Here is a 15,361-nt window from a genome sequence, read left to right on the forward strand (position 1 = left end):
AGGAGATGAACCAAAACTCTCTGTGGCAGCAGCTGCTTTTAGAAATCATGCAGTGCTCTGGACTTGCAGAGAAGAATGGAATTCAGGCAGTAAATACTGGAACTAACAACTACTTGATATTACCTAAGGTTTTCAAATGTACTACACGTAGATTATCCACTGATGGAAGTCCAAGAGCAGATCTCATAATGCTGAGATTTTCCCACTCCATCTCTGGCACTGTGGTTCCAGAAAAGTAAGAATTTCTCTGGATTTCCTTCTTCAATTGCAAAATCTTGTTGACGTTCCTTCCCTTATATTGTGAGGTTTAATGAATGGGAGGCAAAACTAAAAGTATAATTTTACCACTGTTTAAAACAGTGCCGTGTGTGGCTCTGGCCTCCAGATGTCTGGAATAATCTACTGAAGTTAGAGAAGATAAAGAAAAAGTCAATTAAAATAATCAAGGCAGTGGAGCATGAGGAATATAAAAAAATACCAGAACTCAGCCTGGAGGTGTAAGAAGATACAATCAGTCTTAAAGGAACTCAGTATAGCACAAAATTCTGTAATACAAGAATTAGTGGCACTCAATGAAATAAAGAGGTCAGTTTAAAAGGGGTAAAAGTACTTCTTTAGGCAGTGAATGGTACAACTGTCTGTAATCTGTTGCTACGGGTGCTTATGGTGGCAGATTGTACCAGGAAATCAAAAAAAGAGAAAAAAAATCAATGGTAACGTGAATGAACACTGAGGGCTGGGACAAAGTCACATCCTTAATCCAATTGCAGCTGATCTTGAGAGGAATGCAAACAGCAGCTATTAACCAGGCTCATGTGCTCTTCCTAAATAACATCTCGGACTGGCAGAGACAAAATGTTGGGCTCACATTGCTAGTCTGGCCCAAAAAGGTGGTTTTTATGACCTTATGTTCCTTTTGTGTGTTCTAAGACAAAATATGCTGAAGTTGAACACCTGTTTTTACAGCTTTCTGTCCAGGGTAAAACTACAAAGCCAGTAGATGTTTTTGTGGTTCCTTTTTTGACTATTAAGGCACACTTTGTCATCTTACTCATTTTCCATTGTCCTGTGCAAAACCAGAGTCAGCACTTTTACAGCTGTCAAACAAGCAGCACGAAAGATCAAGAAGCAGCAAAACATGAGCCAGGTGACCACAAAACTGATTTTTTTAAAAGCAAAGATGTGCACATCAGTGTCACCCTGATGATCATGAGCAATTCTAAACCAAGCAGATACTAACAAAGTGATAAGGACTGTTTCTCACTCCTTCCTTTTTCTAGAAAAAAAAAAAAGTTTTTTTCTTCTTTTCTCTTTTTACAGACTCCACACTGGGCTAAACCCAGAGTTCATCCACACCCAAGTATTCAGCCAGTGTGGCTTCCATCAGCAGAGGCCATTCTGTACACTTACTGGTGATTTGAAGTAGTGAAAAAGCAGGACTCAAACTCCAAAAATCAGAAAGTATATTGTAAAGAACAATGGACTTCCTTTAGTTTTATTTGTCCTATGCTTTCTGAGTCTGTGATCCCTTTTAATCCTATTTCCTCAAAAAACAAAGTCCACAAACTTCAGAGTTCTGTTTGTGTTAGGGAAAACTGAAATTGTCATTACTTCTGGTCAAGAGTTGAAGCCTTAAAAAAAATTAACAGATTTTGCAAAATACATGACAAAATTAGAAGTATTGGTAATACTGCAATAGAAACAACCTATGAAACATGACTGGGTCTCAAGCTTAACTTGGAATTCTGGCCAGAATGGTCATAACTCTGAGAAACAATGAGACAGAGTTTTCAGTTCCTTCATGCAGAGAAAGCAGGTTGTGAAACTTGAGCTGGCATCCACAAATCCTCTGAATTTGATTTATCCTGATTTTATATTTGATTATTTGATTTATTTGATTTTATATTCAATTTGATTGAATCCTCTGGCTTTGATTTAAATTTGTTCCCAGCATGATACTGGGAGAAAGAGGGAAAAAGAAACACTTGACATCAGCTACGAAGGCCAATGCTTTGAATGATGGAACAAGTCCCAGCACTCCCTGTTTGGGTGCATTTCAGTGTTTCACAAGAGTTATCAGATAACCTCAGGCACTAGGGATTTACCTCCCTTCTCACAGAGCCTCAGGCTCACCCTGGATGTTTCTGCAGCTTCACCCATCTCCCCAGTGGATTATCACTTCTCAGTGGCAGTGGTAGGGTGATGAAATTCCTTCCCCTCCTCTTCCACAGGAATCATTACATCATTCCCTGGAAAAGACTCCGTTTCCTGCTCTGGGTAGTGCATTGCCAGCTCCTCTTCTGGGTTTTCATGGCCTTCAGCATGACTTTCACATCCTCGAGCAGCACAGTTTTTGCCACTAGACCCATCTGAAATGGGCCCCACAATAACAGTGTTGGCATTCATGATGCATATTGTTTCTGAGGAAGGAAAAAAATAGTGCTGAAAGTAGTTAATCACTGCTGACCCTAGAGTTGCTTCCTTTTCATACAAAATATTTGTTTGGTCACAGTTTTGTTTTGTGGGGTTTTATTCTCCCCTGTTCTATCTTTAATCAGAGGCCTGGGGGTCAAGCCCATCACTGTGAAAACACAGAATTCACACACTGCAAGCTGTCTGTTTCCTTCTTCATTTAAAAGGTGCCTTTAAATTTGAAATAGAAGCTGTGAACATGCTAAGTGAGAAGGAAAACCTGAATATTTTACCCTACACTGCCTGGTTTTGGGCCTGAGCATTTTAGATCAAGCAGATGCAGCTCACACGTGGTGAGGCCACTGCAGGAAAAAGGCAAATTAGAGAAGGCAGAAAGATATTCACAAGGCTCTGTTAGAAGAAGCAACTAATTGGGATCTGGATGAGATGTGGAGAACCCAAGGAAACTACCAGGATGTCTCAGGCATACTGTGTCTCTCTTGGATAAACAATTCTCCTTCTTCTCCTACCCCGTGTCATGGTCAAAGATTTTATGGGAACTTATGGGAGACACATTTCAAGCTGTTACTGTAAAACCAAGAGAAGAAAATAACAGATTGAGACATGTCAAGTACAACTTGTCATTAACATGCCATTAACAAGTACAACATGTCATTAAATATTTCAGCATCATTTCCCAGCTGGCATATTCTGGATTTCAAATTTCCTCTGCAAATTGACATCTTCAGGCATGGAAAGAGGAAGAAGAGCATTTTTATGGCAGGATCACGAGTGAATAAGGCAAACAGGAAAATAATAAAGTGTTACATTCAAATGAATAGAAATAGCAGAATTTGTGTTTCAAAGGTTCTGGAGATTCAACTTCAATTTTCATTAGAAGCTTTTGACGCTTTGCAGCTTACTAACTATCTCAGAATGACTTTCTGTGCCCATGGCTGAAAACTGAGAAGGCCAGAGGGGGGGGAAAAAAAAATTAAAAAAAAAAAAGCAAGACTCACCAATTCGATTATTTGTGTGGTCTCTCACTCGAGAATCAATCAGGCAATCTGGAGCATTTCCATTGCTCTGTGCCACATCAGTCACACTCACATCAGGTTTTTCTGTGCTGGAGACCAAGTTATTGTTGGCTTCCAAAGGGAGGGTTCTGCCAATTAACTCCTTCTCTTCTGGGCCACTCTCAGTAGTCAGCATCACCTGCCAACACAGGAGGAGGGCTGGATGTACACAGAACACTGGGAAGACAGCAAGAGGTCTGCAGAACCCTTCTGGAGCAGTCAGAATCACACCATGTACATCCTGGCACCATTGTTACAGGGAGTAGAAAGCTCCAGAGTGCTGAACTGCCACAGGAGCTGAAGCTTCTTTGAATTAGGTTCCTGCTTCACTTAAGGCCATATTTAAAAATAACAGAGGACATGGGAGGAGATGGAAGGAAAGTACAAATCCCACTGGTGTGACTGGAGCAGCAAGAGAAAATGGGACTGACTGAGTTCTCCCAGAAGGTAGAAAAGGTGTCTTCATTCTGTGATTTTGAATATTGTGCCACAGAATGCAACATGAGTGGCATCAAACCAAACCAAACACTCCCTTCACAAGCAAGGCTGGTGGTGAACACATTAAACACAGCCCAAGACATGGAAGTAGCAAATCCCACTACATCACAACACTGCACCTAGGGGATCATGTGTGGGAAAGGCCAAACAGAAGGGCAGGATATTTTAAAATATTATAATTTACATTGGAGTGGAAAAGTGATCTGCTTTGGGGTATTGTTCACACTTACTGGACTTCTTTTCACCGGATCAAAACCTGAAATGGAAAGAGGAAAACTTATCAGCAGAAAATTCCCAGCAATCACAAGGATGTCAGTATTATTCAGACTCATGCCCCAGCCATGTCCCCAGCTGTGTCACCCTGACATGCTGCCACCTTCCTTTTCAATGCCTCAGCTCTGCAATGCTGCCCAGTAACACTGCCTGTGGTCTGTATGCAAACAAGGAAGAAAAAAATCCACTTTTCAGATAAATAAGCTGCCCACAAGAGGTGTTAAGTGGTATTCCTGAGTAAGTGAGTAGAAGAAGCTCTGATGTGTGGTGATGAGCATCTGACACACGAGATCAGTCCATGGGCATGGAAGTGCTGAGGAGTTATTTAGGCAAAACGTGTGCACTCCGGGGGATCTGTACAGGTTGCCATGGCTAACACCGACTTTTTTTGGAACTCATCTCCCTCGTGTGAGTGCCCAGCAATTAACTGGGGGTTCGGTGTTCCAGCAGTGTCACGTCCCGCGTGCCGTGGGGCCCCGGTGCCATCTAGTGGCTGTGACACCCAGAGCATCACCTGCCCGTGCAGCAGGGGTGCACTTCAGGTGGAAAAAAGTTCCACGTTTTAAATTACAATCCCATAAAATAAAGTTCTGTATTTAAACGACCCACTTATTCTTTAGACGTCAGGATTACAGTTCCTGCTCCATCAGTCAATCATTCACCCCCAGGTCTGAGCCTGGTTTGTGTGAAATGATGGAATGCAGATGGGCTGATGAGGGAAACCACTCCTGGAGAAAAACTCATCCTGGAGCACAGAGGCTCTGACAGCTTCACCACACCTACAGCTCTACAGCCAAGCTACAGTGTCACACCCTGCTTCTACAAACGAGGGAATGTTGTTGTGCAGGCACACCCCAGATCTAGCTCGAGGCAAAGTCAGAATCAGTGAAAATCACTGCTCCTCTCAACGAGCTCAAAGCCCAGTCCTGCCCCAGGAACCAGAAAGTACTCACAGAACACCTCAGGTATCATTAGTATTAATGTCCATCCTGAGAGAAGAAACCACTGCTTACCCCTTCCCCCCCCCAGCCTGCAGTATCTCCCTCCACCAGGTCACAGGGGATCCAACCTCCCTGTCCCTTGTCCATGCTCCATGAAGACTTTGCCTGGAGCCCTCCTCAGGCCCAGCTCCACCAGGCAGCACTCAACCTTCTCTTCCCCAGTGCATTTCACAAAATTGGAATTCCCATCTGGCAGACACCCAGAGATCAAACAGCCTGTTGTGTATCACAGCTCCACAAACTCACACTTCTCTCTGAGGCTGAGGACTTGCTTCTGGCACACCTTCACCTTCCAAAACAACAGCATGGACACAAGGAGCACTGCCACAGTGAGGAGCACTCCCCAGAGAACCTGACCTGGAGCAGAGAAAGGGAATACAGGGAAGGCTAAGGGAAGGCAGAGGAGGAGCTCTCTGGATGGTTGCCATACATACAGAGAGCCACAGGTAACAGCTCATAAGTTGTAGGGGACTTTCAGGAAGCTCCCACATCCAAATTGCATCTACCAAAGACAGATATCCAAATAAAACATGCTACAGGGAGCAAATGATTTATTTTTGTTACCTCCCCTTGTCATCTCCTCCTTGGCTAAGGTAGGAAAAGTCCCAGCCAGAGCTTTCTCCTCTGGAGTTGAACTGGGGTTTTCAGTTGTTGTGGCACTGAAGAGGGTACTAGAGATGGTCACCAGGTTCATCTCCAACCTCTTTAGGTCAAAGTTACTCATTTCATTGCTGGATCTCACGGACAAAGTGCTTGGAGTGAGGGAGGTGGGCAATGGGTCCAGGCAGACCTGGTCGTGTGTGGCATTTCCTTTTCTTAGTGGTATTTTGTGTAAGGCAGCACAGCTGGGGAATCAGAGAGAACAGGGAATCAGTGCTGGAGGAAACTGCCAGGGTACAGGATAAAAAGTATTTTCCCTGAGACAAACATCCCTTTGGTCATTTTTGTACCACCTGCATTTATTACCTTCAGTGAAAAAGTCATTAACCTTCTTGCCCCTAGGGCGTTAATTAACCTGATGCTCACACACCTGTAATTCCACTGCACTCACTGAACTACAAGTGAGAGAAGAGGGATTCCTTCCTTCCTCAAGCACAGAGCTGTGCCACAGGTATAAAGAGTCCTTCTCAGCTCTGCACATGGGCCCAAAGCCATCCCATTGCCTTTAAGATAAATTTGTATACTTTGCACCACAAGTGCCAGGTGCCCCTTTTCCTCCTCTGTTATTAAACCAATTGCTTTAGAGAACTCTGGACTTACTTTGTGTGGGGCTTGCAGATCTCAGTGCTGGAGCTCTGGTCAGAGAAAGTCCCATCAGGGCACTTTTCACAAGTAACATCAGTTGTTGAGGTCCCTAAATTAAAATGATGACTGGGGACCAACCAACCAAAACGCAGCAGGTGGGTCCCAGCCAAGGTGCAGAGGGGGGGAGGGAGGCCAGAAAGGAGCAATCCTACCTCTGACTTTGACCCCAAAACCAGGCTGGCAAAGGGTGTGCTGCTGGCATCGTGTGCAGGTGTGCTGGGCAGGGGTCTGGCAGAAGAGACCTGGGCGGCACTGACAGACACGGCTGGAATTCAGTGAGCAGGGACTCATCTCCACGAGGTCAGACTCTGGGGGAAGAGACAGAGAGGGCAGCAAAAGGCTCATCCTGCCAGGAAAAAGCACAGCAGGGGCTGCAGCTGAGCAGCAGCAGTGCAGAGGCTCAGGAAGCAAGCGGGCTCCTGGCACTCCTTGTGAGAGCAACTTCAGGCACAGGAGCCTGGATGGGTGCAAGAGAGAGAGCAAAAATCAGATTTGGATAGCTTGGGACTGAGAGAATTTTTAGGTAGTCCCAGGTCACAAAGAAGGTGATACTAATAACTAGCAGGTGATACTACTAATCAGTTACTACTAGCCAGTAGTTACTAACAGGTAACTACTAATAACTACTGCTTGTAATGCAAGAGAGAAAGCAAAAATCAGATTTGGATAGTTTGGGATGGAGAGAATTTGTAGGTGGTCCCAGGTGACAGGGAAGGTGATACTAATGACTACAAGGGAGCATTCTTCTCTCCAAATCAGTAACCAAAGCTGCATAATTTTGCTGCTGGAAATTCTAAATGAATAAAATATAAAGAAAGTGTTAACATGTAGAGAGAACATAGCTGGAAGGTCTGTGTGAGGGAAAACAAACCTTCTGTGCAGGAGACACAAGCATCACAGTAGGGCTTTGGGGAAGATGTATTCACATATTCTTCAGGCCCACATCTCATGCAGTCTCCATCTGGGTCCCTTGGACATGCTTTCCTTTTAACAGACCCTGAAGAAAGAACAGAACACACAGGTTACCTGCTCAGAATCACAGGATCATCCTGCTCATTTACCTGTTAGACACCCACAGTATCCTACTGCCTTTGCTTTTACTGGGGTCAGCCATGAGCCTGAGGCTTTGCCAGGAGGTGGAAATGACTCCTAGAGGGTGAGGAAGAGAAGCAGCTGCAGAAGCAGACACAAAGCTAAAGCAGCAATGTAAAGACAGGCAAAGCTGGGTGCTCACAGGTGGAAAAGAGGAGAGAAAGGAATCCCAGCTGCAGCATCACCCAGTCACAAAGAGGGAGGGGGAACCTGGCAGGGGAATAACTTCCCTACAACACATTTTGGCAAGCATGGTGGAGGAGTGGAGCTAAACCCAGCTGTGCTATTTATTTATTTATGGCCCATGAAATACCACATCCCCCCCACCTCCTCAAAACTTCTTGTCTGAGCCCATCCTCTCCCAGGGGGAGGGGGCTGCTTGCTGAATGTTCAAGCTGCACACACCTGGAGGTCTCTTTTCCCTCCCCCAACAACACAAAAGCTTTAACTTGAGTTATCTGAGATTTCCTGCACAGGAATCTCTCCCCAGCTGCAGGAGCTTTGAGGCTTCCCTGGCAGGATCTTCAGGTGCTGTTATCTATCAGTGTTCATAGCTCAGTAACCAGATAAAAACCTGAGCAGTAGGGATACCAGCTGCAATCACCTGTACAGAAAAATGTACTGAAAGTAAGCAGAATTAAGTGGTTTAGGTGGTTTTCTTTCGTGAGTACCTGCATTTCTTCACTCCAAAGATTTGCTGTTTACTGTGGGTGGGAAATGGAGCATTGATGCAGCACTGGGCTGTGCAGTTAATAGCTGGCTTAGAGACTAAGCAAACAAAACCCAAAAATCCAACCAAAGAAAAAAGGTAAAAAAAACATGAACAGAATACCCAGATGTGAAGTGGAATACTGACTTCTGCATGACATGAGCTGTTGTAGCATATATACTGATTTCCCATGAAAGGCTCTGTTTCTCCTCCTGGCAGGAGGGAAATATTTGGTTGAATGATGATGGAAAATATTTTTCTGGTATGCCAGGCATGGTCTCCTTTTACCTGAACAAGAATCCAGTACCTGAGATGTGGCAACTGTAGTAATTGATTAAAATAACCCTTTGAGGTTTGGTTTGAAGTGTATCTTGAAACTGGACTTGAAATGAGCTTCAAACCAGAGGATGGATTGCACAGGGTGCTCACATTGCAAGCTCTGCATCTGTGGGCTGCAACACCCAGGAAAGGAAAGCCAGGATGCACCAAAAGTCTGAGATGCTCCATGGAATTCCATGGAATTTTCTCCACTTTGCTTCCATGGAATTTCAGAAAATCTGAACTTTGTCTGCAGGGAGCAGCTGAGTTAGTAGCAGATATGAACAGGTTATTATTTTAAGGAGTAATAGAAGATTAAAATAAAAAAGGATTCTTCTGAGTTTGTTTTGTGAAAGAGCCTGGAGGATGTGATGTCCAGGACTGAGATGAGGATGTGGCAACAAAAGGAGCTGCAAGAATAACCAGAGGTGAAATGATTGAGACTGGGGGCTCAGTGCAGCCAGAGGAGAATCAAATCTCTGCTTTCCACAGGGCTTTGCTGTGACATTTGTCATTATGGGACAAGAGCTTTTGGGGGGACTGGATCAGAGTCAGATCCCCACCTCTTTTCTTCTTTTATGGGACCAATTTTTTTACCTCTTGGTCTTGTTTACTTACACAACTTCTGAACAATTCTAGTGGTGTGGCCAGCAGTACAAGATGTCCCAGTAGGAACTGGGCTGTAACTGCCTGAAAATGAGAGCAACCAAGCACAAAAACCTCTATTATTAGAGCATCTATAAATGTCAAAAATTTCCTTTTAAAAGAGGGGGAAAAAAGAAAAATAAATAATTTCGTCACAGATTGATGGTGGTAAAGTACCATAAAATGCCCCAGCCCCGGAGGGATTTTTTTGGCCATTAGGGGGAGTTTCAGACATTCCCCAGACTTCTCTCACCAAGGTGTTTCCTGCTTCGGAATTCTTGAGCCTCTGAGTCCCAACTCACTTCTGCCCAGAGGCTCCAACCTTTCCCAGGCAAGACACTTTGTAAACTGGTTTGACCATAAGGATAAGGACAGAATTCCCAGGCCTTCATTTTGTGTTTTTGTCTCAGATCAGAAACTTATTTATTTAACCTCATTTCACTGACAGACCTGCCCACTTCTGGTTACTTCAGAGTCTCAAGTCAACCACCACAAACCACACAAAAAAAATGCTAGCAAATGGCCTGGTTTGCAGGTTACAGGTTGTTTGCATGCACAGCAAATTCACATCTGGATCCACACCAGACAATTCAGTTCATGAAACTGCACTTTTCTGTAAATTGGGCTGAATTATAAATATTCTGACCTGAGGGACACTGGTAACAGCAGCTTTGGGAAGTTTCATCATAGAACCAATTCTCAAGAGTAGCACAGGGATCAGGGGAGGTTACTGATGCCTGGAAATTGAAACAGAGAAGAGACACAATTACAGAACAGTTCTATATTAGAGCAGAAACCAACTCCTTGGTTCCTGCAATAAAAAGGAAGAGGCATTGCCCTACAAAAATGGGTTTCAGGCAGTGCTGCTCCAAACACCCTTTGAAACTCAGCTGCAGGATCACTAAGAATTCTGAGAATGTTTGTCTGCAGCTCCTCTAGAAATCTTGTAGCAGATAGCAAATAAAAAAAAGGCTAAAAATCACCATCTATAAGTGATCCCATGTTAATCTGAAAAAAATGTATTTTAAAAAAACAAAAATAGGGCCACTCCATGCTCTGGGAAACTGCAGTCTTACAAGATTTCTGATGAGAAAATCTGATTTTTTAAATTAGGCTTCTCCCCTAATAACCCCCTAAAATTTTTGCTATCTGAATTTCATTTTCAGTATTTTCTAGAAGGTAAAAATGTCAATTTTCTGTAAAATCTCCATCAGCAGACTCCCCAGAGATTTCCCCACAAGACAGTGCTAGAGCACTTCAGACCTTCCATCTCCCTCTCTGCAGCTGAATTTCCCATTGCCCTTGGAAATAACCCCTCCTGGCTCCTGCTGCCTTTGGAGCCACCGCAGCCTCTTGCTGCCCAGCTCACTTCACAGCTGTTTAATATTTCTCCTGTTTAATAATTCTGTGCTTGTCGTGGCAGGAGCAGAAAACACAGAAGTTATTTAACTTGCCCCAAGTTACCTCAGAAAGCAGGGGCTTTCAGTCAAGGAGGATATTACATTTAGAAAACATATTGAAACCCTTAAATTCCACCAAGCTCCAGCAACAGCTCTGAGAAACCCTGCCTGACATTTCTGTGATTTCTGATCCAGCCCCAACATCTCTGCCCCAGCTCCAGGTCACCCACCCTCCCTACCAAGCACTTTTTGTAGCTCAGAGAGGAGCCAGGAGGTGTCTGTGTGCTCAGCCTGCCTGGAACCGAGCTCACAAAAATGCACCCTGGGTTTTTCTGTTCTGAGGAGGAGGATTTAGAGCACAGGAAAATTTCATGGAATCTCCTGGTGCCTCTGTGGAGAAGCCCCAGGGCTGGGCAGGCAGAACAAGAGGAAACGACAGCAGAGCAGCAGCAAGGCAAAGGATTATTTGGGGGTCACTTCAGTGAATTAAGTAGTTTTAGAAAGAAAATTGAAGAACCAGGAGCATCCTGGTTGTAGGTAAGTGATGCTGGGTTAGAGGCACCACCAAGTGATCTCCTCCTGCCCCTCCTGGGCACCCAGCTCTGCCTGCACCTGATGTGGAGTTTTAAATCAGGAAATTCTTGAGTGATTTCTGCAGGTTATTTGTCTCCTTTGCTCAGTACAGGAATAGCTCTGTGTGGAAGGGTGAGGGAAGGGCTGCTTTGTCAGGTTACCTTGTCTAAAATGCTGAAGTGAGGAGTTCAGGGTTAGATTCTGCTCTCAGTTACAGCAATGCAGATTCTGAGCAGGAATTGACCTGGTGCTGTGCTGAGTTACTGCATGAAATACTGCAGTTATCAAATTATCAAAATATACCTATGAGAGTACTCAACTTTTTTTTTTTTTTTTTCCCTTCCCACAAAGGGCAGCCAGATACTCCAGCCAGGTACACACATCCACAAACAAAGTTTTGCTTTTAGGTCTCCCATTAGGGGCACAGCTCTGTCACAGAGGGTGATACCAATTGGTTCCTAAAAATAAAGAATATGCCTTGAAGAAGTAGCAGAGGTGAAGGGCCAAGGTCTCCAAATGTTTTAAATCTTCCACAAAACAATGGAGCCAGCTGATTTTCTGCAGAGGTTTGCTCAGGCTGCTTTTGGGAAAAGGGTGAAGGAAAGTCATACAAGGATAATGTCAGTTTCATTTTTCTAAGTGTAATGAATACCAGGGTAATAAGTTAACTAAAAGAAAATATAACCAGCCAAAGAGATGAAGTGAAAAGGGAACAGAAATGTGAATAATTTGTGGGTAGCAATAGGCCTCAACTGGGGTAATTCACCCACTCACTGTGAAAATGTGAATTACCTCAGTTTCACTGCCTGTAACTGCTGTTTCCACTTGTAAAATATCACCTCTGATAGCTCATCTACTCTTGAGGAAATCAGGGTAGGTAGGCAATAAAATAATTAATTAGGTAGGCAATAAAATATTGCCTTGCTTGACCTTTTATTTGGCTGAAGTCAGGATTCCTGCTTAGGATGAGACTGCTGGAAACACCTCAAGGAATTCTAGATGACAAATTTTCCAGTCTCCCTCCTGTCACAGCTCAGAGCTCTGGAAGAGATGCTGTGTGCATTTTCCTGATCTGACCATCATCTGAGATCTCTGTGTACAACGAAGCTCCAAGTGATAGGACTGAAGTGTCTGGGTTTTTTCCCCTTTTTAACAGCAGAAATCCTGACATCAACCATCAAATCCATTGGAATTCAGAGGGACTGCAAATGCTTATTTATCTTGCAGCTCCTGGGCAGAATGATGGCTGAGTGCTGGAGTTACAGAATATTTAAATGTGGTTTAAGCAGCAAAAACCACTTCAGGGGCTTGGCCAAAAAAAAGCATTGAATTTCCACAGAATTATGGAAACCACATATGTGTGTAACTTCTCAGAAATTAAGGCTCTTGAACTAAGGCTGTCTATTTGCTCTGTGCTTTCATTACCCCAGCACACCAACCATTTTTTCTCTTTCTAAAACTTGGCAGACCAAAGCTCAGTTAAATGAAGCAAACAAATCTGATACAAAACATTTGGGTTTTGCAGTGCTTGCTTTGGGGAGGCTCTTTCAGAAGATAGGGCTTTGTACCTCTGCTCACTTTCCTTTTATCTCCACAAATGTTCGATATTCCAAATTAAATATTGGGGATTGAAAAGATGGTGCTGAAGCCACTGGGTTACTCCTCAGTTCAGTCAGGACAAGGTTTGACTCATTTATTTATGGCTTTTGAGCTCATAGAGAAAAAGTGGTGGTGAGGCAGAGTAAGAAATCAGCTTGCTACAGATGAGCTGTAAGTCAGGAAGAAAGCACATTATGGTAAAAAAAAATAATTTCTGCCAGCACTGGGTATTCTAGAACTGACTAATGGTGCAGCAAAACAGTTGAGTCCCTTTCAAGCTTCTATCCAAATTCTGAGAGTACACAAGAAGCTGATAATTTAAGGCTTCAACTAGGCAAGCTTCATCTTCTTGGTCGTAAAGACATTATTTATAAGTGTGAGTTAACTGAGTACTAAAAAAAACCAAACCCCAAACTGTGGACTCAAATGAGGTGGAATATTGTTTAAAGTATGACAAATGAGCTCTGACCTGCTCACATTAAGCAGCACCACTTGTACTCCAGGAGCAGTAAACACAAATATTGCTGTGATAGAGGCAATAAAGCCAGTGACAAGCCAGCTGCTCATCCCAGCAAGATCTAAATATTTATTCCAGGGAGCTGCTGATTTTGCAGTGAGTCTGAATGTCACTGGTGAGTCTCAGAAAGGAAATGTTCTCACTGCCCTTTCTGTTTTGTAGAACAAAATACCAAAAGGGCAATCAAATGGTAAAAAACACCTTTTCTTTCTTCTATTGCCTCTCTCCCAGGTGCTGCACTCAGCAGAGCAGACAAAGTCCTCTGAATGCCCCAGGTATTGCAGTGAGGGCTGCAGCCTGCACCCTGCCTGCCAGTGACCCCTCCAGGCCCCGGGGACACGGCCAGACAGACACCCAGGGCTGAGCAGAGGGAGGGGAAACCACAGCTGGAGGCACAAACTCCTTAGCAAAACTGCTCTTAAAAAAGGCAAACTCCTACTCTTAGCAAAAGAGTCAGAAGAATCCTTTCCAAGTGCCTGAGAAGTGGATGCAAGGCTCGGCTATTTTCTGAGATCTAATAAGTCAGTTTCTTATTAAAAACCTCCAAGTGGTGGGGATGTCCTTCACCTGCAGTGTACTGAGAGGTGTCCCAGGCTATTTCCACCATGCTGGTATTTGCCCTGCAAGGGATCCAGCACCTGCAGCCCCTTGCCTGCCTGACCTTAAAATGATTTTTTTTTTTTTTTTCCTTACGTGTGTACGTGTGCACATAGGTGTCAGCCAGGGAAATTACCTGGATTTATGCCAGGTGCTGAGGGGTGGTTCCCACGTGATGCACGAGGGAGGAGGAGGGGGGTAAGTGATGGGAGCCTGGGGAAGCAAAGCCACAAGAGATGATAAAATCTGATCAGGGAGCTTGCATCTCTGCAAGGCATCAGCTGAGTGCAGCTCCCGGGCTGTGTATATTTTAAGTCAATTTAATGCAGAAATTATAGCCTGTTCATGAGGAAGTCAGCATCAGAGGGGTGGGTGGTTGTCAAGAGGAAGGTATTTTATTGTTTTGTTTGCCTTTACACCTTTCAATCTGCCAGCCCTGGCTCTAAGCAGCAGAGTGAGCAGAAGCCTCCCAAACCAAGCTCTGCAGGGACTGAGCCTCTCACAGAACACCCAACCATCCAGGCAAAAATAAATGAACTCACCCAAGCAAAAGAGTCCTCACCCTACCAAATCCTTTTCCCTACCTGTGATGCACCCGGGGGTGCAGTCACACAAGGAATTGCAACAAAAAAATGCAGATAGAGCCTGTATCCCCTGCTCCTGCCTGCAAAGTTCCCAGAGAGGACAAACTCTCCTGGCTTTCTACCTTTGTCCCCTGACACCTCTGCTTCCAACCTGCATCACCCCATGATGCCCACTGCCTGTTCCTGTGGGTGCCCAACACCCACCACCCAGCACCCATGGGAGCCCTGCAGCCCAGGGTACCCCCACACCTCAGACTTTCCTGCACCCCAAGAGGCTGCAGGGTCCTGGTGCAACCCTGCCTTACCTGGGGGGCTGCCTGGGTATCCTGGAGAAGCAGGAGGAGCCAGAATCCCAATGCCAGCCTGGGGACAGCCATCTCCAGGGGTGTCAGGTCCCCACAGCTCTCAGCATCCCAGCTGAGCCACCAGGTTGCTCCTTGTGGGAGCTGAGATCCTCCCAGGTTCCAGCCCAGGCTTCCTCTGTGTGTCACTCAGTTGAGAGTCATTCCAGCTGTGCAAGAGAAGCAGAAGAAAGGCTTTGAAACCCAGGCAAGCTGAGAAAACAATTAAGAAGGAAGGGGGAGGGGGGGCTGCCCAAAAAAAGCAAAAAAGGGTAAAAAAAGAAGACAGCAAAAACCCCCTCGCCCTGGGGCTGCTCAGGTCTCTGTGAGCTGGCTCTGTGCACCAGGGTTGTCACCCCAGGTGGCTCTGCAGAAACACAGGGGCCTGATTCATCTGGGCTCCCTCAGAGAGAACTTCACA

At 44.8% G+C, this 15,361-nt stretch overlaps 1 protein-coding gene across 1 annotated transcript; it reads right to left on the reverse strand.

The window, feature by feature from the left end:
- Nucleotides 1-1,922: 1,922 nt before the first annotated feature.
- Nucleotides 1,923-15,361, reverse strand: TNFRSF8 (TNF receptor superfamily member 8). Its single transcript, XM_071767197.1, has 11 exons — nt 14,905-15,361; nt 9,976-10,066; nt 7,437-7,562; nt 6,718-6,873; nt 6,521-6,614; nt 5,825-6,105; nt 5,507-5,617; nt 4,940-4,968; nt 4,171-4,261; nt 3,432-3,647; nt 1,923-2,420 (listed from the first exon to the last, which is right to left on the reverse strand). The coding sequence occupies exons 1-11, from the start codon at nt 14,974-14,976 to the stop codon at nt 2,176-2,178; spliced, it is 1,512 nt and encodes a 503-aa protein (XP_071623298.1). The 5' UTR covers nt 14,977-15,361; the 3' UTR covers nt 1,923-2,175.

The sequence above is a fragment of the Heliangelus exortis genome, chromosome 23 (assembly GCF_036169615.1).
Source record: "Heliangelus exortis chromosome 23, bHelExo1.hap1, whole genome shotgun sequence".
Classification (NCBI taxonomy): domain Eukaryota; kingdom Metazoa; phylum Chordata; class Aves; order Apodiformes; family Trochilidae; genus Heliangelus; species Heliangelus exortis.

Excerpts from the sequence above, each read along its gene's own strand:
- TNFRSF8 (XM_071767197.1), bottom strand. The coding sequence starts at position 14,976 with ATGGCTGTCCCCAGGCTGGCATTGGGATTCTGGCTCCTCCTGCTTCTC. Across the intron at positions 7,563-9,975 it reads CTGTTACCAGTGTCCCTCAG|GGTCTGTTAAAAGGAAAGCA; the intron begins GTCAGAATATTT and ends TTCTTTCTTCAG. Across the intron at positions 5,618-5,824 it reads GGAGGAGATGACAAGGGGAG|GTCAGGTTCTCTGGGGAGTG; the intron begins GTAACAAAAATA and ends TCTCTGCTCCAG.